Here is a 27,118-nt window from a genome sequence, read left to right as displayed (position 1 = left end):
TGTCACAGTGACTTGATAGGACTGTGGTTAGGATACCGAATTGAGAAATCATGATTCCTTCCATTCCTCATCTCGCCATTGATTAAATGAGTGGTAGTAAAGAGTTTCCTCTTATGTCTCTATTTCCCCTTTTGGAAAGTAAAAACAATGATGTCCAGATTATAGTGATATTTATCAAAGTATTTTTAAATACTTTTAAAGAGGCAATACATCTGCAGGAAAACAACATATACTCACTGTACATCTACATTGTATGGCAACAATGGAAATGAAAAGAACTCCTGCAAACCAATAGAAAATGAATGTTGCAGAATTACAAAAGAACTAGCGAGGAGGTCCCGAAGAAAAGATATGAGAAGATACCTCACCTGACTCCCTTGAAAAATTGGAGGCAGGGAAGCCTGTAGCAATTTATGCAATAAATATATAAATTGATTAACATTAGGCTTTTTATGTATGGTTTTATTGACTTCTTTCCTCTCTTCATATTCTTTTTCTTGAAAAAAAAAATCCCATTATAAGAAATGGCTCTCTAGTTGGTAAAGAAAGAGGTATATGGGGAGGGGGGAAAATCCAGTAATGTAAAAATAAAAGATCAATAAAGTTTTTTTTTTGTTTTTTTTTAAGAATTAGTGGGCTTGGATACCTATTGGCCATGTGTAACTATAGGTAATTCTTCCATCTGCATTGTCAGAGGATGGATCCTCACTGGGCATTCTTTATACCAATAAAATTATAGCTATCCCCACCCTCCAAAAAAAATCAATGGGAAATTGCTGTATTTATACCCTAAGGAAATGTCAAAGACCAAAATAAAGGTTCCATCCATACGAAAATATTGATAGCATCACTTTTTAGGTAACAAAGAACTGAGATAAAAGCAAATGCCCATTGATTGGAAGGTAGGGTGGCTAAATAAATGGTGTTATCTAAATGTTTTCTCTCCTCCCCACACTTCCTTAGAATCCCTATTCTCTTTCAAAAGTCAGGTTAGAACCTGCCTTCCCAGAAGGCTTTAACTAATGGCCCATCCCCAACTCTCAGGGAGGAGGCTACTTTTGCCTTTCTGTGCATTTTCAGAGCTTAGCACAATGGGCTATTAATAAATGTCTACTAGCTGAGTGGATTAGTAGGACCTATCAGTTCTAGTACTCTGGTGACACATTGTCTTCTGATTCTTTAAAAGGAACCTTTGGTTTCTGATAAAGGCCTCATTTCCAATATATAGAGAATTGACTCTAATTTATAAGAAATCAAGCCATTTTCCAATTGGTAAATGGTCAAAGGATATGCACAAACAATTCTCAGATGAAGAAATTGAAACTATTTCTAGCCATATGAAAAGATGCTCCAAGTCATTATTAATCAGAGAAAGGCAAATTAAGACAATGCTGAGATACCATTACACACCTGTCAGATTGGCTAGAATAATAGTGAAAGATAATGTAGAATGCTGAAAGGGATGTGGGAAAACAGGGACACTAGTACATTATTGGTGGAATTGTGAATACATCCAGCCATTTGGGAGAGCAATTTGGAACTATGCTCAAAAAGCTATCAAACTGTGGTGCATTCCCTTTGATCCAGCAGTGTTACTACTGGGCTTATATCCCAAAGAGATACTAAAGAAGGGAAAGGGACCTGTATGTGCAAAAATGTTTGTGGCAGCCCTGTTTGTAGTGGCTAGAAACTGGAAACTGAGTGGATGCCCTCAATTGGAGAATGGCTGAATAAATTGTGGTATATGAATATTATGGAATATTATTTTTCAGTAAGAAATGACCAGCAGGAAGATTTCAGAAAGGCTTGGAGAGACTTACATGGACTGATGCTAAGTGAAATGAGCAGGACCAGGAGATCATTATATACTTCAACAACAATACTGTACAATGATCAGTTCTGATGGATGTGGCCCTTTTCAGCAATGAGATGAACCAAATCAGTTCCAATAGAGCAGTAATGAATTGAACTAGTTACACCCAAAGAAAGAACTCTGGGAAATAAGTGTGAACCCCTACATAAAATTCCCAATCCCTCTATTTTTGTTCACCTGCATTTTTTATTTCCTTCACAGGCTAATTGTACACCATTTCAAAGTCCGACTCTTTTTGTGCAACAAAACAACTGTATGGACATGTACACATATGTTGTATTTAACATATACTTTAACATATTTAACATGTATTGGTCAACCTGCCATCTGGGGGAGGTGGGAAGGGAGGAGGAATTAGAAATTAGGAGAGTTAGTGACCTGCATCCTAAACTCACCATTTAGAAAAATTAAAAAAAAAAACATGATTCTACCCTAATGTTATCCATGGTAAAAAAAAATCTTCAACTTGCAATACATACCATAGAAAAAGAAAAGCATTTAAAAAGCCAAGAAAACCCAGGTTCAAATATAGCCTCAGATAGCCAAGATAACACAATGTTCAGTACTTTACAATTCTGAAGTGCTTCAATCAATGGACCTGAGAGTGGTCTATCTCTGCCATTTGTGTGACCATTAAAAAATTGTTATTCTCCCTAGGTCTCAGTTTCCTCTTCTGTAAAATGAGTTGAACTAGATGACTTCCAAGTTTTTATTTCCAGATATAAGAGCCCAGCTGCAAACTGATCCAGGCAGAAGTCAAGTCAGGGTTGTTTCATGGGCTAAGGCAGTTCAGAAAACATTACCCACTAGAAAAGAGGAAAGCTTCTTGAATGAATTTGTCTGATCTAATAGAAAGGACAACAATCTCACCGGTCAGGATAAGATTTCAAGGTGCAAAATTTACTAAGCATAGTAAATACTTGTCAGGGGCATTCATTTTAAAGATGCCTATAATATTAGCCATTTGTCCAAACCTATCCTGGGGAAAGAGGTCCTTTAGAGAAAAGTCATCTGTGCACAACAGAGAAAATTAGACTATTTGAGTAATCAAAATGTCAGCTTGCTTTGGTTTTTCAATTGACTTTCCAGGCCACTAATTTTTCATCTCTCAGGCTACAACCAAATCTGTTCCCTACACATGCATTACGGTTCCAAACCCGCCAGCTACCTCTTTGAGTCCCATACTTGGATGTGCAGCTCTGCACAGTGAACATGGCCCCAGTGAAAATTATTGACAAGGAAAAGGCCTGAAGAATTGTGATTATTTAGGATTTGTTCTTAATATTAATGTGATGCAGATTTAATTCTGTTTCTTTTAGTGAAATTTTGTATTAAGACTGTTCAAAGTTCTTTACAAATACCCAGTAATTAATTCAAACTTCATTAAAATGAATTAATCCAGAATTAATTAGAAACTTGCTGGAAGGAAGTTATTATACTTTGCTCTTTGATTTCAGTTATTTCTGTAAGAATTCTTTAAGAAGTGAATTGGAAATCCTCTGCACTCCAGGGATATCCAAGTTACTCCATGTCTATATTAGCCCTACAAGCTCATAAATAATATGCCATATTAACCAAGCAATAGCATTATGCTGTATATTCTTCTCTGATGCCTTATCATTGTATGGAGGTCATTAGGATTCTGAAGGCTACATATATCAAGAAAATCCAAGATCTGGCAGGATTTGGAACATTAGAATGATTTAGATATAGACCTGGTGACCAACTCTATGTTTGTTGTCCCAGTGTTAGTAATGGTAGTAGTGGTTGTAGTGGTAATATGGTGGTAGTAGTGCTGATGGTAGTAATAAAATAGTAGCAGCAGCAAAAGCAGTCTGAGTAGCAGTAATGGTCACAGTGGTGGTAGTGGGGATAGTAGTAGTAGCAGCAGTGTAACATTTATTTGATCTTTTAAGGTTTACAAATTATATATACAGCATCTCCACTCAAATCTGGGATGGTTTTCCAGAGGGATGAGAATATGATTCCTGACTGAGAGAATGCTATACCTCAATATCTTGAATCTGTCTAAGTAGATAAAAGACTTCTGTCTGTTGGAAAACTGTAAGGAAGGCAGTTGAGGAAGTTAAGTTTAGACTTTTGAATGGCAAACAGATCTCCTTGCAGTCACAGAGGAAGAAGCCTTCCCTTCTCTCAAAACCTGTAGTCCTAAAGACTAAGAATGATCCTCCTCAGTTCTCTCTCCTTTATTGAACAGAGACTTTTTCTTGCTCTCAAATTGAAGAGCTCATTTACTCTGGTGTATTTTACTGTTTAAGTTCTCCAATTTATATTTATTTCTTACTTTGGCAAAGAAGTTTACTAGCTCTTCATGATAAGTTTTTTTTTTTTTCATTTTGCAGGAAGGAGCTGGGATTTATGTTATTCTCTCCTTGAAAGATTAAATGCCTTTTATTCTGAACCCCTCATCATTGATAGTTGAGGAGTGGTGAATATGTTCAGTTTTAACCCAATATTCCTCTTGCAGATAGGAGAGACCACTTAGCCATGGCCATCCTTGTTAGAATACTAGAAACATGGCCATAGTCTTCTTCTTGCCCTTCACAAAGGGCAAAAATCTTTATTTCCCTTGGAGACAGAGTGGAATAGATCCAGATCAGGTATCCACTTGTGCTACATGTCAAGCACCTATATATTATGATACACTGCCCAACCACATATACTTTATAAATATGTAAGAGTCTGTCAATAAAAAGTTATTAAAAAAATATATATATATATATATATGTAAGAGGGGTATAGTGTAAGGCAGGTAGAAATACACCACTTATACAATATTCCATTTGATTCTTACAATTCTGTTAGGTGTTATGATTATGCCCGCTTTACATTGAAGAAACTGAGTTTGAGAAAATCTAGCTAAGTTCACAGATTCATCCTCAAGTTGTCCATAGGACCATGAATTTCCCGGCTTCAGCAATTTACAGCCGATCAACTCTGTGAGGGCCATAGGGAGAGTGATACACGTCCATGAAGAGAGCACTCCCATTGGAAATAAAGGATCTTTAGTACTGAAGCATTCCTTATATAATCATGGCGTAGCTTTCTAGGGGTTCTCTGCTCTGTTTCTAACACTTGGTGACTGAGAGGCAGTGACAGGCCAGTAAGAGAACTGATTGTGGAGTCTTGAAACTGCATTTGAATACCAATCTGCATGCCAGGTAACCAGGGGCAGATGGTGAACTCCTCTGAGGGATGGAGTAGGGAAGAAACAAACATTTACCCAGAGCCCATTATGTTCCAGGTCCAGTGCTAAGAACTTTTTACGAGGATCATTTCATTTGATTCTCACATCATTCCTGGGAGGTGGGTGCTATTAGGATCCTTGTTTTACAATTGAAGAAACTTGAGTTTAAGTGATTTGCCCAGGAATACAGAGCAATTACTGTCTGAAGCCTGATCTAAGGCCAAGGTCTCCCGTTGCATCCACCATCTCCAGTCATCCTGATCTGTCACTGGACCCAGATGGAGTCTTTGGAGGAAAAAGTGAGGCAGGTGACCTTGTCCAGCCTTCCCTCGCTTAAGTCCCAATTTGCCTGCATGTCACAGCATCATATTCCCCGATGTCATGGTCTTCCCCAAGAGCAAAGGTCAAATTACCACTCTGTGTGGTCTGATCTGAGCTCTGGTTTTCCTGAAAAAGGTCAAGGCGCTATCCAATGCACTACCCCCAGTTACCTCTAGGGAAAATTATACATTCTTGGAAAAATAATATATTCCCTACCTTACAAGGGAATGATAAAGAAAATGCTTTGCACTATAGAGATAAATTGTGGTTATAGGCTTATCTGAAGCTTCCGCAACTCATCCAAACCAATTTCAGAGTGAAAAAATACAGAGCAGGATTTTAAAAATTTAGTGGCATCTTAAACACCAGATTCTGGCTCATATTGTCTCCTTATTTCCAGCTCATCTTGACTGTGACTGTCATTAATGGCATCATAGGAGAAACCTCAGGGAGAAATCAAAACCAGGCTAGAATCACCTGAAATTGCTTCAAAAGGCTAAAAGTTAGGAGGCACTAAAAGTCCTTGTGGACTTCCTGCAAAGTAAGGAGATAAACTAATGACAATAAGTAGTTCAACAGACAATTCTCAGAAGAAGAAATTGAAACTATTTATAGACATATGAAAATATGCTCCAAGTCATTATTAATCAGAGAAATGCAAATTAAGACAACTCTGAGATACCACTACACACCTGTCAGATTGGCTAGAGTGACAGGGAAAGATAATGTGGAATGTTGGAGGGGATATGGGAAAACAGGGACACTGATACATTGTTGGTGGAATTGTGAACACATCCAGCCATTCTGGAGAGCAACTTGGAGCTATGCTCAAGGAGTTGTCGGGCTGTGCACACCCTTTGATCCAGCAGTGTTTCTACTGGGCTTATACCCCAAAGAGATACTAAAGAAGGGAAAGGGACCTGTATGTGCCAAAATATTTGTGGCAGCCCTGTTTGTAGTGGTTAGAAGCTGGAAAATGATTGGATGCCCATCAATTGGAGAATGGTTAAGTGAATTGTGGTATATGAACGTTGTGGAATATTGTTGTTCTGTGGGCAATGACCAGTGGGATGAATACAGAGAGGACTGGCGAGACTTGCATGAACTGATTCTGGGTGGAATGAGCAGAACCAGGAGATCATTATATACCTCAACAACGATACTGTTTGAGGATGTATTCTGATGGAAGTGGACCTCTTCGATAAAGAGAGCTTTAATTGATCAAAGATGGACAAAAGCAGCTACACCCAAGAAAGAACACTGGAAAATGAATATAAACTGCTTGCATTTTTGTTTTTCTTCCCGGGTTATTTATGCCTTCTGAATCCAATTCTCCCTGTGCAACAAGAAAACTGTTTGGTTCTGCACACATATATTGTATCTAGGATATACTGCAACCCATTCAACATGTAAAGGACTGCTTGCTATCTGGGGGAGGGGGTGGAGGGAGGGAGGGGAAAAATAGGAACAGAAGTGAGTGCAAGGGATAATGCTGTAAAAAATTACCCTGGCATGGGTTCTATCAATAAAAAGTTATTTAAAAAAAATAAGTAGTTCAAACAAGACCTTTCTGGCATAAATGGATTAATCCAGATAGAGGCTTAGGGTTGTCCCTTTTATTCACAAGACCCTTCCCCGCCCATTCAAACTAGAGAGTATTGTAGAACCAGTTACAGTTGAAGGAGTTTTCTCAGCTAAGTAAGTCTGCATATAATTCTACTGCCCATAGTAAGAAAGACCTTCACCATTGAACTTGGAATCCAATAGACCCTAACATTGCACAAAGACTTCAAAAAATTCTTTTCTCTTTTGGGTGACTCTTGGTTTTGATTTCCATGGAGACTGTCATATTCCACAGACTGCAAATGTATAGTAAATGATAACTGACTTTACATAACACTTTTAAGGTCTGCAAGATCTTTTCCATATATTAATTCATTGAAACTTTACATTGGCTGATGATATGAATACTATTATTACCATTTAACACAAGAAAATTGAAGTTAGGAAGGGTTGTGGTTTGTTTATATTTGTATAATTAGGAAATGTCAAAGGCATAATTTTAATCCAAGTTTCCTGAGCCATCATTTTATTTACTATGCATACTGCCACACACACACACACACACACACACACACTATTTCACTTGTGCAGTGACTAAGGGAGCCATCTATATTCAGAGAGAGAACCATGGGAACAGTGTGGAATATAACATAGCATTCTCACTCTCTCTGTTATTGTTTGCTTACATTTTATTTTCTTTCTCAGGTTTTCTTTTACTTCCTTCTTGATCTGATTTTTCTTGTGCAACAAGATAACTGTATAAATATGTATATATTGTATCTAACATGTATTTCAACATATTTAACATGTATTGGACTACCTGCCAGCTAGAGAAGAGGGTGAGGGGAAGGAGGAGAAAATTTGGAACAATATAAGGGTCAATGTTGGAAAAATTACCCACACATATGTTTGTAAATAAAAAGTTTTAATTAAAAAAAAAAAGCTCTCTGCACTAGATTCCTTTTTTCAATTTTAGGTTCAGTACATTGTCCAAATGTAGAAATATGCAGTTGAAGAACTGACTCTTTGGTCTGTCATCATAGGGATTAGACTCGTGATTTCAGTGGTTTAGAGAAAGCATTCCCAGGAGGAGGAAACTTCCTTTAACAATCAATATACAACCCTCTGTGTGACTTATATAATCTTGAAATCCAGAGCACTGATAGATTTATCAGGGTCACATAACCTGCATGTACTAGCATCCCACTCTTCCTGGTCCTGAGGCTACCTTCTATCCACTATTCTATGCTGTCTATTAGGCATTCTTCATCCACTTGATTTTTCCTATTTATATTCCCCTTGTCATGTGAATCTCTTGAGTCTCAATTTCTTCATCTGTAAAATAGTGGTAATAATAAAAGTAAAATTTGCTAGATTCTTGTGAGGCTCAAATGAAAGGTCTGTAAAATATTTTACAAACTTTAAATTGCTGTATAAATAAATATTATGATTATGATGATGAATTTTATTAGATTATTTCTAAAGTGGAGATAGTATAGGCCAAACTTGAGTAATTGTGAATCTCATTTAGGAGGCTCTGCAATGTTCAGGGGTGTACCTTCTTCATATATATATGTCTCTGATCTCTTAATTTCTATTTCATTCATATATCACAATTTGTTTAGTCATCCCTCCATTGTTAGGCACATCATTTGTTTCCTACTTTTTGCTATCATAAATTGTAATGTTATCAATACTTTGGTATATATGGGATTCGTCTGTCTTGAATTTCTCCTACCAGAGAGATTATCTCATTTGAAAGTATAAACAGTTTAACAGTTATCAAACTCAAATTTTTTTGTCAACAAAGAATTTTTTTAAAAACTATCTGCTCTATGTTTCAGTCAATTTCATTACGATAAAAATTTGGTCTAAGGTAAAATATAATTTGTGATGACCTTGATATTCTCATGATGATCTTTGTTTGGATAGTAATAACAACTGTACTTTTTTTTTCATTTGCTTGAGAACTTCCCTTCTTGCAGATAGCTTGAGAACTGATTCTTCAATGGTCCCAAAAATGTTTTGTTTCCATAATGAGCCTGTTCTATGTACCCCTGATTTGATCTGACTTGTCTTCCTATTGTTTAATTCTTATGATATTTCTACTATCTCTTTCAGGACATCAGTAACAGCAATTTGGAACTTCAAATATAATGATTCTATTATTGATACAGAATACAGTTTGTTATAAAGATCTTAATGAAGCTTTGCTCTCTTTTCAGTGTCATCCTTAAACATTTGAGAGGGTTTCATTCTACTGGATCTTACACCAAGTTTTTGATAAGCTACTTTTTCCCTCCATTGCTTTTTTACAGTTTTATGAGGTGACACTGCTTGTAATAATTTGTCATCTGGCTTTGTAACATTTTTTAAATGAATTTTTATTGTAAACTAGTACTCTCCTTGGCTACCATATTTCTCTATTTCATAGGGAATCAAATGTTTGTAAGTTTAGATGATTTCTAGGTTCTTTTGGTCTCCCCATCATGGTGATTACTTTTCTCTGATTGAGCCTTTATAGAAAATAATGAGAATACAAATTCATATCTATCCTTTTTTACCTGTATTCTATTTTCTATGATCAATAGCTTGTTTAAACAAATCAAATTCAAACAGTTTTAATTGCATTCCATATCTTTTCATTGTTTTTCTTTTATTCTAATTTGGTATCAATTTTTCTGTTTTCTCTTAATAAATGGATGGTCTTTCTACACACAAACAATTGAATTGGAAACAATTCCTACATTGGTAACCTCATGTTCTACACAAGACTTGAGACTATAAATGGCAATGTCTTTATTGTGGTTTTGTGTATTTTTGTCACAGCATTGCAATAATAAAATTAAAAAAAAAAACAGTTGTCCCAGGAAATGAGACTTATTACTCTTGGACATATGATAAAGCCAGTTCTTTTAACTCCTTTTTTGTCTGTGGAAAACTATGATCCTACCCTCCATTTAACTGTAACTTCCTATATTTTCATGTCTTTATAATGAAAATGTCAATATCGATATTTCTATAATATATATCAACTTTCTGGTCATTTGAGACCCAAATTTGGAATAAATAAAAAGAAATTATTAAGTACTAAGTATATGTTAAGTACTATGTCCAGGGCAGAAAATTAAAGAAAAAAACCGCAGAAAGTAAGATAGTCTCTCTGCCCTCAAAGAATTTGCATTGTAATAGGGGAAGATAAGAAACTTGGAGCTGGGCAAGGATGGCCAGAAAAATCAAGGGGATGGTGAGAGGAATCACAGAACTTTGGTTTGAGGATCCTTGTCAGGGAGGGTAGAAAAGAGGGGGCGGGGTAGGGTGGAGAACTGTATCAGTATCATGGTATCAAAGTGTAGATCAGGCAAAAAATGCTGAAAGCTCACAAACCTGAAGTCCAAGTCCCCAGAATAGTAAGTTCTGGTCAAGATATGGAGGCTAGAGCAGAAGATCATGGGGGTCTGGGCCAAGCTAGAATATCAACAGTGAAGTCCATGCTTACAGATGATGAAAAACTATGTGATTTAGTATTCACCATTCCCAAAATAAAGAGAAAAAAAAAGGATTCGCCGTTCCCTTTCCCACCATTTTCCTGCTGTCATGGAATTGAACCCCAAGGCCAGTTTATATTTCTCCTTGTTGCTCTTGATTTAAGAAGTCACCACCTTGGAGACCCCCTCCTTGTGATGAGCCTCTCTGTACTTAGCCAGGCTCCAGTCTTCAAGCGTTTCGTCTGTTGGCAGAACCCTCAAGAACCTAGACTCACTTCCATGTCACAAAGAGGGAGGGCGCAAAGAAAAAACGGAATTTTAATGTTTGCCGTACAACCATCCCCAAACAGAGCAGAAATTACCTTGAATTTTTTTTAAACAGCGAAACATTAGCCCTAGGATCACTCACATTAATGTTATGGTGCTAAGGGAAACAGGAAGTGAGATTTGGGGTTGAAGGTCAAAAGGTGAAGGTCATTTATATACATTCTCTCACTCTGATAACAAACCACTTGACAGCAGGAGACATCAGCAAGCACGTCCCACTGACATTTGAAGCCTCATGTGACCCTGGGCAATGCCTTCCTATAGTAAACATTTAGTCCAGGATAAACGTCCCCATCTCATGATGTGGCAGGGAGCAGTTTGAGAAGGGTCGAGGAAACCCTAGGAAATAAACGGACTAAGCTCTAAGACTGACTCACTGGGAATGGGGGAATGGCAGGGATTCTTTTCTGTTTATGTCAGGGTTGCCAAATCACGGATTATGCTCCTTCCTAGCATCTCTCATTTGAAAAAGGAAAACAAAGGATCAAAGCCCTCTTCGGTTCAGTCTAGCAACAAGGTAATGAAATGGATGTGAATTCCATTTCATTCTCAAATTAGCTTGTTTAGTCCTTAAAGCAAGAGTTCTTAACCGTGTTTGTGTCTTGGACCCTTTGGTAGTCTGGTGAGACCTCTAAACCAATAACAACAACTAATATTATTATTATGGCTAATGGGCATATGGTATTTTAAGACAATCATCAAAATATACATATGGACCTTAGGTCAGAATGCCAGCCCTGGAGTTTTATCAAATCCAGCAGATAGCAACCTTTCTCAAATTGGTGGATTCCCCTATAGGATTATGTCTGAGGCAGACCTCCCTTCCCTAAGCGGTGCTCCTGGAGTTTTAGCCACTGCGATCATTTGCTCAGCCCTTTTGGACATAAGGTATGTGTGGTCTTCAATGTGGTGGCTGTTTTATTGCGTACAATTAAAATGGCAGTTTGCAGGAAATAGAGAATCTGGAGCCTGAGGAGATGGATTAGGAGGAAGAGCCGGGAAGGACAACAGTGACAGTGACAGTGTAATGGGAGCACATCTACTAACAGCATCATTGGGAAGGGGAGACGTCCAGATCACACACTGTGAAACCTAAAAGCAGTCACAAGTAGGGTGCATAGAGCTTTACCCTAGGGTGCCAAAATTTGGAGTGCTAATGGTACTATTCTGGGCTTGCTTCCTCCCTACAGTGTCTACAGTCTAGCAGAGCTCCCCACTTTGTGTCCTCAGTGATGGCAGCTCTATCCTGGGACATACTTCTTCTCCAGCAGTTCTGTCCCTCCCTCTGCCCCCAAGCACCCAACAGCCCATCTTTGCACTTAGCCAAGTCTCCAGCTCAGTCTTCTGACCCTTTTACCCCAGACACAAAAATTCCTAGCTATCACTCTTTCAAGAAATATATGGAGTGACAGTTGCCATGGATACCCCTCTTTCTTCTGCTTAGATGTCTCTCATATCTGGTTGCTAGTAGTAGAGATGTCTGGGCCTGAAGGTGATGAAGGGTCTAGAATGTCAAGCTTGGAGTCTGGAAGGCTCAGCTCTGTGAATTCAAATCTGGCCTTGATTAATCTGCTACATGACCTGAGCAAGGCACTTCACCCTGTTTGCCTCAGTTTCCTCAAATGCACAATCAACTGGAGAAGGAAGTGGCAAACCACCCCAGGATCTGTCAGGAAATCCCATGTGGGGCCATGTCAGACATGACTGAAATGAATGAATAATGACACAGGTATATACATATGTGTATTTGTACATAGAATATGTTTATGTATATAGACATAATTCTTTTGCGTCTAATAATATTCCTCAAAATAAATTCTGCAGTCTTATTAGCCTTAGAAACTAAGGTCCCACCAGTCAATTCACAAGGACTTACTATGTGCCAGAGACAAAGGTAAAATAGTACCTTAAGTTTACTTCTCAAGGGGAGAAGTAGAGAAGAGGTGAGGAAATAACCTGTATTCTTAGAAGTAAATAAGAACTGTACATGACTGAAATGACTAAGCAGCAATAATGTATATATGTGTGTATACACAGATAATATAGGCATTAGTTTTGTATGACGAGGTCATTATGGGAGAGAAGGCACTAAGTGTTGGAGATTCAGGAAATGATTTTGGGGGAAGTTGGTACTAGAGTAGTCATGAAGGAGCCTGGGAAGGGGGGGTGGAGTGTTAATAGCAGTGAAGAGGCAGAGACTTAGATGGAGGGCTGGAGAACCAATAGAGTTGGATCTCAGAATCAAACACAGGGAATAGTTTATGTCTGGGAAGGTAAAGAGGACTATGGATAACTATTAAAAATGAAACAAATCTAGTTTGTGATATTAGATTATTATAAAAAAAATTAGAACGTTTTAAAAAAATGTTTTCTTTTCAGTTCCAAATTCTTTCCATTGTCCACCCATTCTCCATACAAAATATATCCACATTAGATATGTTTAAAAAAATTATGAAGGATTTAAAAGGTCAAATAGAGAAATTTAGTGCCCATGATCACACAGACAAATTTCTGCCTAAAGCAGGAATTAAGGCAGAACTTTCTGACTCCAAGTCTAAGACGATCTTATCCAAGACTAGAAAGGAGATAGGAAAAAGGAAATATTCCAGAGACATGAAATACTCCAGCTCCTACCACCTGGTTACAACTGCCTTAATTAATGCCCATCCAGAAAACACATTGTACCCTTCAACTCCTCTGGAGAGCTGTTCTCCTTTTCTTCCTGCTTACAGAATGTATTACCCCAATCCTCTCTATAACCGGTCAACAAGCCACGGACCGGGAACCTGCAAGTCTATATCAATTCCACAAGGACTGGGAGCCCGGCGCGAATAAAACCGTTCCCTCCAGTAGCCCTAAAGCCCTTCAAGACCCGGCTCAGGCTGGCTAACGGTGAGCTTCTGCCGGTGTCCATTCCTCACCACTGGCCCTTCCTCACCACGCCAATTCACTGGCTTTCCTCCCAGGCCTGGGATGGTCCCCCTCTGCTGCACGAAGGAGCAGCCCCTTCTGCCCACAGAGCCGGCTCCCTTCCTAAACTACTTTGTAGTGACTCTGTGTGCAGCGTAAGCACTCAGGCACACACGCTGAGCCTAATTACAGACACATGCAGAGTGCACAAAAACACATTAGACACACACACGCAGATGTACATACACATGCAGAGCCTAAACGCACACGCAGAGCGCACATAAACACATTTAGACACACGCATGCAGAGCTACACAGATGCACACACGCAGAGCCTAAACGCACACGCAGAGCGCACATAAACACATACAATACACACATGCAGAGCACACATACATGCAGAGCCTAAACACACACGCAGAGCACACATAAACACATTAGACACACACATGCAGAGCTACACACAGATGCACATATACACAGAGCCTAAATGCACACGCAGAGCGTACATAAACACATTAGACACACACATGCAGAGCTACACACAGATGCACATATACACAGAGCCTAAATGCACACGCAGGCGCACATAAACACATTAGACACACACATGCAGAGCTACACACAGATGCACATATACACAGAGCCTAAATGCACACGCAGAGCGTACATAAACACATTAGACACACACATGCAGAGCTACACACAGATGCACATATACACAGAGCCTAAACGCACACGCAGAGCGCACATAAACACATTAAACACACACATGCAGAGTCTAAACGCACACGCAGAGCACATGTAAACACATTAGACACACACATGCAGAGCTACACACAGATGCACATATACACAGAGCCTAAACGCACACGCAGGGCGCACATAAACACATTAGACACACACATGCAGAGCTACACAGATGCACATATACACAGAGCCTAAACGCACACGCAGGCGCACATAAACACATTAAACACACACATGCAGAGCCTAAACACACATGCAGAGCACACATAAACACATTAGACACATGCATGCAGAACTACACACAGATGCACATACATGCAGAGCCTAAATGCACACACAGAGCATACATAAACACATTAGACACACACATGCAGAGCTACACACAGATGCACATATACACAGAGCCTAAACGCACACGCAGGGCGCACATAAACACATTAGACACACACATGCAGAGCTACACACAGATGCACATATACACAGAGCCTAAACGCACACGCAGGGCGCACATAAACACACATGCAGAGCACATGTAAACACATTAGACACACACATGCAGAGCTACACACAGATGCACATATACACAGAGCCTAAACGCACACGCAGGGCGCACATAAACACATTAGACACACACATGCAGAGTCTAAACGCACACGCAGAGCACATGTAAACACATTAGACACACACATGCAGAGCTACACACAGATGCACATATACACAGAGCCTAAACGCACACGCAGGGCGCACATAAACACATTAGACACACACATGCAGAGCTACACACAGATGCACATATACACAGAGCCTAAACGCACACGCAGGGCGCACATAAACACATTAGACACACACATGCAGAGCCTAAACGCACACGCAGAGCACACATAAACACATTAGACACACACATGCAGAGCTACACACAGATGCACATACACAGAGCCTAAACGCACACGCAGAGCGCACATAAACACATTAGACACACACATGCAGAGCTACACACAGATGCACATATACACAGAGCCTAAACGCACACGCAGGCGCACATAAACACATTAGACACACACATGCAGAGCTACACACAGATGCACATATACACAGAGCCTAAACGCACACGCAGGGCGCACATAAACACATTAAACACACACATGCAGAGCCTAAACGCACATGCAGAGCACATGTAAACACATTAGACACATGCATGCAGAACTACACACAGATGCACAGACATGCAGAGCCTAAATGCACACACAGAGCATACATAAACACATTAGACACATGCATGCAGAGCTGCACACAGATGCACACACACGCAGAACGCACACATACAATTAGACACATACATGCAGAGCACACATACACGCAGATGCAGACACACGCAGAGCCTAAACACACACGCAGAGCGCACACACGTATACACGTGCAGAGCACACACACAGCACAATATATACACTGACACACACACAGATGCACACACGCAGAGCACACACACGTATACACGTGCAGAGCACACACACACAATACATACATTGACACACACACAGATGCACACACGCAGAGCGCACACACGTATACACGTGCAGAGCACACACACACACAATACACACATTGACACACACAGATGCACACACGCAGAGCGCACACACGTATACACGTGCAGAGCACACACACACAATACATACATTGACACACACACAGATGCACACATGCAGAGCACACACGTATACACGTGCAGAGCACACACACAGCACAATACACACATTGACACACACACAGACGCACACACACGCAGAGCACACACACAGCACAATACATACACTGACACACATACAAGCAAACACACGCACAGAGCCCGCACACGTACACAAACACACTGTCTCTCCTTTTCCTTTTTCTCTCTCTTAGGTGCACGTGCAGGCCCGGCCCCACCCCCTCAGCCAGCAACCTCCAGGAAGTGCAGATTCCCGGCAGCTGCGGGGGAAAACTACCTAAGTAGCACACCCGGAAGTAGGTGGGCGGGCCCTCCCGGGCGCAGACGAAGGACGCGGATTTTATCCAATGGGAAGGGCCGCTGGCGCCGCCGCACCCAATGGCCGGCGACGGGGGACGGACGCCGGCAGGACGCCCTGGTAACGGCCGCATGGTAACGGAGCTCGGCCGGAGCTGGGAACACGGCCGCCGCTGTCGTTTCCTCGCTCGCCTTCTCGCGGCCTCGCCAGCCCCGTGGTCAGTGGCAAGATGAAGATCGAGGAGGTGAAGAGCACCACGAAGACGCAGCGCATCGCCTCGCACAGCCACGTGAAGGGGCTGGGGCTGGACGAAAGCGGCCTGGCCAAGCAGGCGGCCTCCGGGCTGGTGGGGCAGGAGAACGCCCGCGAGGTAGGGCCCGAGGGGGGGCCCGCTCCCCACCTGCCGCTCCTCCTAGAGCTTCCCTCTGCCCCGGGGCGGCGGGTGCCGCGGCTCCGTGTACTCGTGTCCCAGACTAGGAAAGGGGAGGCTGGAGGGCGCGGGGGCAGCAGCAGCCTTAGCGCTTGCGGTTCGCGGATCCCTTTACTAGCATCATCCCCTTCGAGCCACGCGACAGCCGGGGTCATAGGGGAAATTCTTGCGCCCATTTTACAGTCAAGGACACTGAGACGGGCAGGGGAAACTTGCCGAAGCCACACAGCTAGCTAGTAAATGTCTGAGGTAGGATTTGAATTCAGATTTTCCGAACTCTTGGCCCGGCACTGCCCCGCCGTCTGCCCATAAACACGATGTAGAGACATGAACATCCTAACACAGCATCCCTTACTGTGTGCGCAGCGCTGTGCTAAAGCTTCACAATTGTCTCGTTGGTTCCTCCAGACAACTCTCAAGTCATTAAATGACCCCAGCATACTGAGTAATGAGCATAATTTAGGGGCAGTAAGTAAATTTGAGTGATGGACTGCGATTTTCACTAAATAAATAGGTGTTTAGAAATGTGAGTAAATAGAAGCAACCCTTCATTTTCCAGACGAGAACACTGCGCGTGGGAGAGCACTTGGCCAAAGGCAGCGAGGGCCAGATGCCCCGATTTCGGTGCCTTCCACCCCGTGCTGTTCCAGCCGAGGAAAGCTGGAAATTGAACAGAGCTTTAGTCTCTTGTCAGAGGTTAGGACGGCCCGGCTTACTATGCCAAGGAATGGAAGATTCTCCTAGATTCTGCACATAGGCTACTCAGTTAAAGACAAAACAAAATGTTTTCTCATCTGTTAAATGGGTGACCTCCCTCACGGAGTTCTCAAGCTCAGTGAGAATGGAGGGTCTGGGGCGCAGGCTGGTAAATTTCTCGCCTTTGTATCTCTGAGCCCGGCTCCGCGGCTGCCTTGGAGTAAACGCTTTAATATGTGCCTCTTGGGATGAAAGGAGGCCTGTGGTTTCCAACCATCAGAATGCTATAACTTAGCACACTTATCCCTGCGCCTCGCCGAGCTCTGATTTCCTCCTCTCCCAACTCCTCCGTGGGCGTTGAGCCTTCCCTCTCCCCCCAGTTTATCACCTGGCGCCTTCTGGGGATGAGACTTTGCGAACAGAAATTGGTCTCTAGAGTAGAAGCGTTCCCCTCGTTGCTGGATGCTCTGCCCTTGCAGGTTGGGCACAGTAGGGTGAGATTTAGGTCTGGGTTTTGATTCCCTGCTCAGCAAGTAACTGCCTTTGTGATCCCTAACTTCTCTGGGCCCTTCTGAAAAGGAGATGACCAGGGGTCACCTCTAAATGTTCATTCCTCATCTTAAGCCAATGGTCCTTTGACTTGGTGGGTCTTGGGCTCCATTGACGTGGCCTTTAAGATCCCAGGATGGCCTCAGTGACCCAACACGGGGGAGGACCTAACAGCATTCAGGGTCCTGTGGTGGCTGTCAGAGTGAACATGGATCGTCACCTTGTTGGCACTGACCACTAGTTAAGCGTGCTGCATGATGGACTGCCCAGATTGGCCATCTTAACTAATGTAAAATAGAGTCGTTGAACATCTCATCTCCTCGAGCCATGGCCTGAGCTTCTGTGAAAGTTAATATTGATGTTATTTCTTTTCCTTTGGTGGTGTGTAGGCATGTGGGGTGATAGTAGAATTAATCAAAAGCAAGAAAATGGCTGGGAGAGCTGTTTTGTTGGCAGGACCTCCTGGAACCGGCAAGGTATCTTTTTCTCCTTTCTCTAATATATCCAAAGAGTGGTCCCAATGTCTAAGCCAAACTGAACTTATGTCTTAACTATGTTTTATTTCCCCAGGTTGGTTGGGTTTCTTTAAAAGGACCAATGTGAAGTAATATAGTTGGGTATCTTAACATTGAGACTCTCCTGGCATACTTCCAGGGAAGAGCAATTAAGGTCCTTAGAGGAGGCTCATTGTCTGAAACTTGTCTTCTACATCTTATTCCTTTTCCTTGCAGAAAAATACATTTTTGTCTGTGGCTTCCCAGAATTTATAAAAGTAGTTTTTCAGTTGAAGAATAAGAGATTAATTCAACAAGTACTGATTGATAATCTTCCACATTCTTGGCTCTGGGAACTCCATGGAAATGAGCATTGATTTGTGACACAATCCCTTCCAATAAGGACCATAAAACCTAGGAAGAGGAGTAGTATAACACATAAGAAAGGAGAGTGGTTTTCCAAAGTAGCCCCTAATTATTAATTTTATAGCACTGACCATTAGGTGGAGTTGCATTCAGAAGAGGGTGAGATATCATGAGGGTGTTAGATTGTCATCTGAGATCCACTAAACGCTAGACATTACTTCTCTCAAAACAACAGAGTGGAGACTCTGGATAATCTGTGATAAGAATTTATCACATTTATCAGATTCAGCTCCAAGGGCTCCGATAACTGACCAGGGGGTAGAAGGAAATATTCTTGACTTGCAGGTAGTCTGGTCTTTTACCAGGTCTTTTTGAACTTGTTTTTGCAACCCTCACGGTTTCTGATACAAGTATCTTATACATAGCAGATATAGTGAATGAATGCTTACCTTATTCCTACTCTTCTTGCCTCAGAATCAAGGAATCACAAGAATAGTCATTTGGGAGATAGCCCCCTCCTTTGGTCCCCTTCCCCAATCTCAATTAGTGCTCAGCTTTGCCCTACTGTGGCCCACCTCTTCACCTGTCTCCTACTCTCCTCCTCTTGCTTGGCTCATTGCCCTTGCCTCCTCCTTGATCTGCTTCATTCTGCAGCTACCAAGAAGTATTCCCGAAGCTTGGATCTGACCATGTGACTTGTGAAGCCATCTCTGCTACAGCTCTCAGGTGTCTCAGCTTAGATTCTCTCCTCCCCTCCCTTTCCTGTTCCTCAGCTCCTTTGCACTTGGAGACCCTCTGGTCTAAAATGTACTTTTTCTCACCTCCATCTATTCAAGTCTCTAGCTTCCTTCAAGGTACCACAGCTCAGTGCCAACTCCTACAGCAAGCCTTTCCTCATTCTTGATGCTGTAGGAACTTTATATGACTTTGCATTTGCAAGTCTCTTTTGCATTTGTATATAAGTATCACCTTCTGAAGCTTCTTGAGGGCTGGGGCTTTTTCATTTTTATCCTTGTGTTCTCACTGTAGTTTAGTAAATATTTGTGGAATTAAGTCATATGCTCACTTAAGATATTTCTAAGGTCATGCCTACCCCTCTCCTCCCACCCCTTTACTTGGTAAGCTTGAATCATTGATTTAAAAATAACTTAACTATTTCAGTGCTGACCAGGCATTTTCAGATTTTTTTTCTCAGGATGATTTCTAAAGGATGCAGGGTTTCCCTCCCTGTATTTAAAAAAGGAAAAAATTATGTATAAAAAGCATACAGTAATAATGTATTCCATAATTGTCATATCATGATCTATCCTTTTTAGATATGAGGGCAAATTGATTCTACTTCTTTTGTTTTTCTGATTAAAGATATTTCTAAAGTTATAGATTGACTTTGCCTAGTAAAGTCATAAGAAATTTATCATGTGAATTCATCAAATGATGTGAAAACAAGAGAGTAACACTTTATTAAAATGTTAAAAAGCAATTTTTTTTTTTTTGGCATTTTTAGACAGCCCTTGCCCTGGCTATTGCTCAAGAGTTGGGTAGTAAAGTTCCCTTCTGTCCAATGGTGGGAAGTGAAGTCTACTCTACAGAAATTAAGAAGACAGAAGTTCTAATGGAAAACTTCAGAAGAGCAATTGGTGAGTATCAGAATTGTATACCAAAGTTTTTCATGCTCAAATCAGTGGAGGTAGAACTAATTAGTACATTCAGCTTTTCAAATTTGGATTTGTTGAATTGTGACTCTTGATTTTTTTTTTTATTTAGCTCTATATTTGAGAACCTAAGTTTGAATTCTGTATGACTGAGCAAATCATGTGACATACTATCGGTCTGTGTTTTCATTTGTAAAAAATGAAGAATCTGGAGTAACAAAACAACTCTGAAGCATCTATTACTTTTGCTTGTATCATTAATTGTCATTTTACTTTGTTAAAATGCTCTGCAGATAAATTTCCAGAGAAATCACAGCAAAATGCTCACTATAGTTATAGGACAAATGTACTTCCACTTAACAGAATAAATGAATGCAGGTAAAGTTTTTTGCTAAATACATTTTTATAAAATCAATCATATTTTAAAGACAATATTTTAAGTTTTCTTTTACTTTTTCAGGTAAGAATTTTTAATTAAAAATTAAATAAATTTTAAAAATTTAAATTTTAAGATTAAAAGTCTTTTAATTAATTTTAAAAATTAATGCTGCCTACTATCCCTGGTTGAAAATTAAGCAATTAAAAAAAAATTTCCTGAAAAGTAAAGCCCTCAATACAGAACTACATCGTTAGGCAAAACAATCTTGAACATTAATTATTTCTCTCTGAAGTTTTAAGTTCATTATCTGTTAGGAGGTGAGTGGTATGGGGCAGTTGGGTAACACACTGGTGGATAGAAACCCCAGGCCTGGAGTCAGAAACTGAATCTGCCTCAGATACTTATTAGTTGTGTGATCCTGGGTAAGTCACTTTACCCTATTTGCCTCATTTTCCTCATCTATAGAATGAGATGGAGAAAAATGACAGACCACTCTAGTATCTCTGCCAAGAAAACCCTAAATGAGGTCACAAGGTCAGGAATGAATGAAATGACTATATAACCAAGAAGTATATTTTGTTTTCATTCTTTTGAACTGCTGCAGATTTTGTTTTTCAAAATCATTTTTTCTCTGCATCAGATTGTAAAGATCTTCTAAAATTGTTTCATTATTTCTTATGGTATAGGATGTACTGTTGCATTCATATGTCATAATTTGCATAATCATTTTCCAACAGGAAAATATTTCCTTAGTTTTCAATTTTTGACTACTAGGAGGAAAAGCTGCTAAGAGTATTTTTGTATACATAGATCCTTTTTCTTTTTAACTTATTTGATGCAATAACTTGGTAGTATTGTAGTTGGAGCAAAGGTCAAAATTAATTAATAAAATAATAATACATACGCATATATAATTAGTGACTTTTTGGGTACACTCTCAAATTGCTTTCCAGAATGGCTGGATCAATCCATACCTCTTCCAACAGTGCCCTCCATATACCTGTTTTCCCCATAATCTCTCTGACAATGGCCCTTTTTTTTGGGAGGGAGGGGTCATCTTTGCCAGACTTGATAGATTTGAGGTAGAACCTCAAAATTGCTTTAATTTGCATTTCTCTTAATTATTAGTGACTTAAAGAATTTTTTTCATGTGATTATTGATGTTCTTTTGAAAATTACAGGTTCATATCTTTTGGTTATTTTTCTTTTGGAATACTACTTGATAGTATTATAGAGATAAGTCCCATGTAAAAAATTTGATAGTACTTGTTTGCTGGTTTCTGAAAGGGCCTTAATAACACTAGGGAAAATATGTACTTTGTAGCAGTTTTGGAAAAAGGTCTACCATGAGGCATCCTGGGGGAACTCCCAGGGCTTTATTCATTGTATATGTTTGCAAAATATGCAGGGAGAATTAATATCTTTTTTCTTAGCTCATCTGTTAGCTCAATCCACAAGCATTTATTAGGAACCTACCATTTTCCAGATGGTGGGGAAATAAATACTAAAGGAAAGTCCTTGTCTTCCCAGAAAACTGAAGTACTATATATCAGGAATTGGGGCCTCAGGAAGCTTAAGTCAAAGGTGAGCTCCTAGGGACAGTGACTGGAACCCTGAAGTAGTAGGGGATATCACCTTTTCAGTGGCAGTGATGGTACTGGCTTGATGGTGATGATCACAGTGAGGAGTGGCAACAAGGCAAAAACGGCGAGATGTTGCCCAGGGGTTCTGATGGGGCAGAGCATGGTTTGGGGTTGGCTGATCACAGGCTGTGGGGTTGGCTGATCACAGGCTGAGGGGATGCCTGCCTGGGGCGACTCTTCTCTAGACTCATTCCCCAGCCGAGCTTTCAGGGAGACATAGAAAGTGGGTTGGGTTGAGAGGATCACAGGGCAGAAGGCTGGATGCCCACACTAGCAGTGCCTTGGTGCCCTGCTGTCCTGGTGGCGGAGTCCTCAACTAAGGAATCCATTTTACCAGTCTTTGTAGAGGGCTTCTTTTGGATTCACTAGTTTGCTTTTTTTCCACATGAAAGGGATCTGGGAGCATCTGATCCAGCTCTCTGAGTTTTGGAGGGTTTTTTGGTACCAATGAGGAATGGAAGGTTTAGAAAGATCAGACCACTTCTTCCAGGCCCCAGACGAAAGTCTCCTTGTTTCCAGATTCAATGTTCTCACTGAGTAACACACAGCTTTTAGGAGAGAGACTGGCTTACACCTGGACTGAACAAGATCAGATTTTTTCTGGTTAAGATTTCAAGCTAAATGAAAAGCGAAAAAGCAACGAGCTTGATTAAGAGTAGCAGCGGAACTTGTTCACTCTTTAAAAGAATTAAGTAGGACTTAAATTGGTTTTCTCATTACAAGGAATGGGTTTCCTTGTTTTTAGCCAGTCTTTTGGGATCCAGTCTTTTTTAGGGTTATGACCAGCAGAGAGACTTAATTATGGTTATTACAATATAAATGGCTTCAAGAAAGCTCTTGTGGGAGACATCTTCATTCTCTCAAGGTCAAGTCAGGTCAGGTGGAAAGACCAATGAGAGTCTTCCACAGATCTCTTTGAAGGTAAGGATCTTGTTGGTCAGAGACTGTGTGCCTGGAACCCAGATTTCGATTCCTTTAAGTTGGCTTATCTAGATCCTCTTTACATTTATGTCTTAAACCCATTGTTGGTCATGTTAATTGTGATAATTACTGCTATAGTTCTAACATGTGTATACTTATTCCTGGACTTGATTTAATTCTATCTAGAAGAATAGAGTTTCATTTACAAGTAGTACCTCACCAAATGTTGAAGATCTTTGTTTTTTAAAATGTGACCCTTGCTAACAGCTGATAAAATCTTGTCAAAACTCACTTTTTTATGCTGTTGATTTCCCAAAAAATAACTTAATTGGCTTTAGTTCTGAAATGATAAATTTCTCTGGCTTCCATTTTGTGTTTTTTCATTTGCTGTGGCTCTTGGTCCAGGCTGCTGCAGCAAGGTGAGAAAAAACTCTTAATCCTGCTGTGGTGCAGAAGAGAAGCCCATTGAATGTCATCAAAGAGAGCCTCAGTCTTGGGCAGCCTTTGAATTCCTGTTAAGTGGGCGGGGGAGGGGAAGAGCGGGGCCTGAACTCAAAGAAAGGCGCAGGAGTCGGGGCTGTTTCCTTGATGTGATGAAGGTCCCTGTCAGGCATTTGGAAACCCGAACCCGCAGATGAAACCCGTGTCATCTGCGTTGTCATTCTCCGAGACGGCAACAATTCGCCTCCTTTGTGGGCTACCAGCCGTCCACATTCCCCGCATGTCAGCACAGCCACTTCCAAACAAATACAGGTGCTCGTGAAAGACGGGGATTCTTCGTTCCCCTGTGAGGGACTTCCTGTCATATTCACCTCACACACGAAATTGTTAGGCATTCCATCGGGAAGATTTCTTTCTTTTGGATAGAAATATTTCATTTTCAAAATATATTCAAAGCCATGTTTAAATTGCTTTTCTTGTTGCTCTCAGTTAGCCCCGTCTTCTGGAAACTCTGTACTTAGCTTAGTGTTCATGAGACTTAAGGTATTTTGTGGGAGAACAAATGAAACATTTCTTGTCTTTTATTATTATTTTAAATCCTTAATTTAATTTGAGTTGGTGAAGACTTAGAACAAACCTTAAAGACTATCTATCTAGCTCAGCCCTGTTCGTGTTACGGATTAGGAAACTGAGGTGCATGAAGCTCTGAAACTGCCCTGGAATCCCCCAACTTAGGAGGGCACAGAGGGCTGAGACTCCTGCCTCCCGACTCCATCCTTGGTCCCCTGCTGTTCTTCCACGGCCCAGGCCTTCCTGGAGAGTCTCGCTGGACCAGGTTCCTCAAAGAAGAAAGCAAGCTGGTGGCCTGGGTGCTTTTTACATGTAAAAGAAGCCCGGCTCTGGAGATCCAGTGCAGAGAAGGGCAGGCTGGGGTTTGGGATAATAGGACATCCTTCCCTCCTCCCCAATGTCTTTTTGGTCATTACCACTCTTGGGAGGGAAGGGTAGCCGAGGTTTAGGGTCACAGGTCATTGGGGGGGGGGGGCAGACCTAGAACCTGGGTTTTTGCCTTCTTCCTCTTATTCCCTTGCCCTGACCCAGATCAGCTGTTGTTTTCTCTGCAGAGTAGTTTGGGGAGCCCTGGGGCCTCAGGTAGAAAATTGCCATCTCCTCCCCCATATCAGCTTCAGTCAGAAAAGGCTCTCCAGAGTGACCACTGGTCCCTTAATCGCCATATCTGATGGGCTTTTCTCTGCCTTCCTTTTTTTTTTTTTTAAATCTTTTTATTGACAGAACCCATGCCAGGGTAATTTTTTACAGCATTATCCCTTGCATTCACTTCTGTTCCGACTTTTCCCCTCCCTCCCTCCACTCCCTTCCCCAGATGGCAAGCAGTCCTTTACATGTTAAATAGGTTACAGTATATCCTAGATACAATATATGTGTGCAGAACCGAACAGTTCTCTTGTTGCACAGGGAGAATTGGATTCAGAAGGTAGAAATAACCCAGGAAGAAAAACAAAAATGCAAGCAGTTTATATTCATTTCCCAGTGTTCTTTCTTTGGGTGTAGCTGCTTCTGTCCATCTTTTTCTCTGCCTTCCTGACTTGTTGTGTGCCGAGTACTGGGCTAAATGCTTTACAAGCCCTTGCTCATTTGGTCTTCACCAGAGCCCCTGTGAGATAAGGGCATAATTATGCCCATTTATGTCATTGAGGAAGCTGAGGCAGACAGATTCTCTGTGAAAACCTCCACCCTGGAAGTGACTCTGACTCAGGCCTGGGTAGTGTGGGCCCACCTGCGGAAGTGCCCTGGGAGGATCCCCGCTGTGAAGATTAGCAACTTCCTTGGGGCTAGAGACTGAGCAGCAAAAGTATCACTGCTCCCCACAAAAGCCAACTTTAAGTATTAGCAGTTGCTCTATCCCTTCCCAGGTTCACACAGGCCTCTTAAGTGTCCAAGGGCCCGACACTGGCCGTGGATCACCTTGCTACTTCATCCGCACCCAGGCCAGTGCGACGTGGCTCGGACCCTGCTTTATTCTGCACGTACTCTCCTGGCTATCGCTGCCCTTTGGGCAGACAGCACTTCCCAGAGCTTGAACTGGGGATCCTGGCATCTGAGCCATCTTCACTTGGTGGGTCCAAAGCTGACCTTGGGGCTGCTTCTGCTTCCCACCCTGCATTGGCCCAGACCCCTGCCCACCTCTGCTCCCCCTCAGCTTTCCCAGCTCCCCTCTCCCTTCTGGTGCCAGCCTCCCAAATGATCTCCCTGCCTTAACCCTCTCCTCACTCCAGCCCAGCCTAGACATTGCTGCCAAAAGAACTTTCCCTGAGTGCTCTTTTGGCCAGATGATGCCCATACTCAACAAACTCCATGATTTTCTGTGCCAGAAGATAAATCCCTGTGCTAATCTGCTTGTCTAGCCTCCAAGGTCATCATTCCCTTCCCTCTCTTTGTGATAGCCATACTGACCTGACCACCTGCGGGCCGCTTTCCCGGGGGTCTAGGCCCTTGCCAGCCCAGACCCTCCCCTTGCCTCCCCATAAGCAAGGCCACTTTTCTTTAATCTTAGAGCCCAGGTTCTGTCTTCTGCCCAAAGCTCCTGGATTCCTCAGCCACTCATGCTCCCAAACTATCTTGGATTTAGTGCTTTGGACATAATCTGTATCACCGTTCGTGGATTTTTTATAGTCACCTGTTTTCTTTCCCATTAAAATGTGAGCTCCTTCTGGTAGGGTTTGTTCTGTTCCGTTGTGCTTCCCCAGGGCTCAGGAAGCCTTATAAATGCTGGAAGATTAGATTGATGAGAACACGAATGGGGGTGTACTTCTGGGTGCAGCCTGGACTGGGAGGAGAGAATAGGGTCACTGGCAGAATTCTAATGAGAAATGCAGAATAGGTCAGTGAGAAGAAGTGGGGTCCAAATCTTCATTTATTTCTACAGCTAGTGTCCATCAGATTTCCCATAAATTTAGGAGCTTTGGCATTATTTAAGGGGCCTGTTTCCAAGCAGTATGGCTTGAGAATGAATCCCTCTTCACCTTCAAATTTGAGGGTTTTGTGGCAGGTGCTCTTAGAATTACACTTTGTTGGTATTTCTA

General features: G+C 41.5%; 1 protein-coding gene across 1 annotated transcript in view; it reads left to right on the top strand.

Moving 5' to 3' along the window:
- Positions 1-16,571: 16,571 nt before the first annotated feature.
- RUVBL1 (RuvB like AAA ATPase 1) overlaps positions 16,572-27,118 on the top strand; it is a 29,809-nt gene continuing 19,262 nt past the window's right edge. The window contains exons 1-3 of the mRNA XM_051983307.1: positions 16,572-16,813; positions 18,508-18,594; positions 20,483-20,615. Coding sequence (XP_051839267.1) covers positions 16,673-16,813; positions 18,508-18,594; positions 20,483-20,615 — 361 coding nt within the window. The 5' untranslated portion in view covers positions 16,572-16,672. The remainder of the gene's footprint in view (positions 16,814-18,507; positions 18,595-20,482; positions 20,616-27,118) is intronic.

Source organism: Antechinus flavipes, chromosome 1, assembly GCF_016432865.1.
Source record: "Antechinus flavipes isolate AdamAnt ecotype Samford, QLD, Australia chromosome 1, AdamAnt_v2, whole genome shotgun sequence".
Classification (NCBI taxonomy): Eukaryota; Metazoa; Chordata; class Mammalia; order Dasyuromorphia; family Dasyuridae; genus Antechinus; species Antechinus flavipes.
This window is presented reverse-complemented; position numbering and strand designations above follow the sequence as displayed.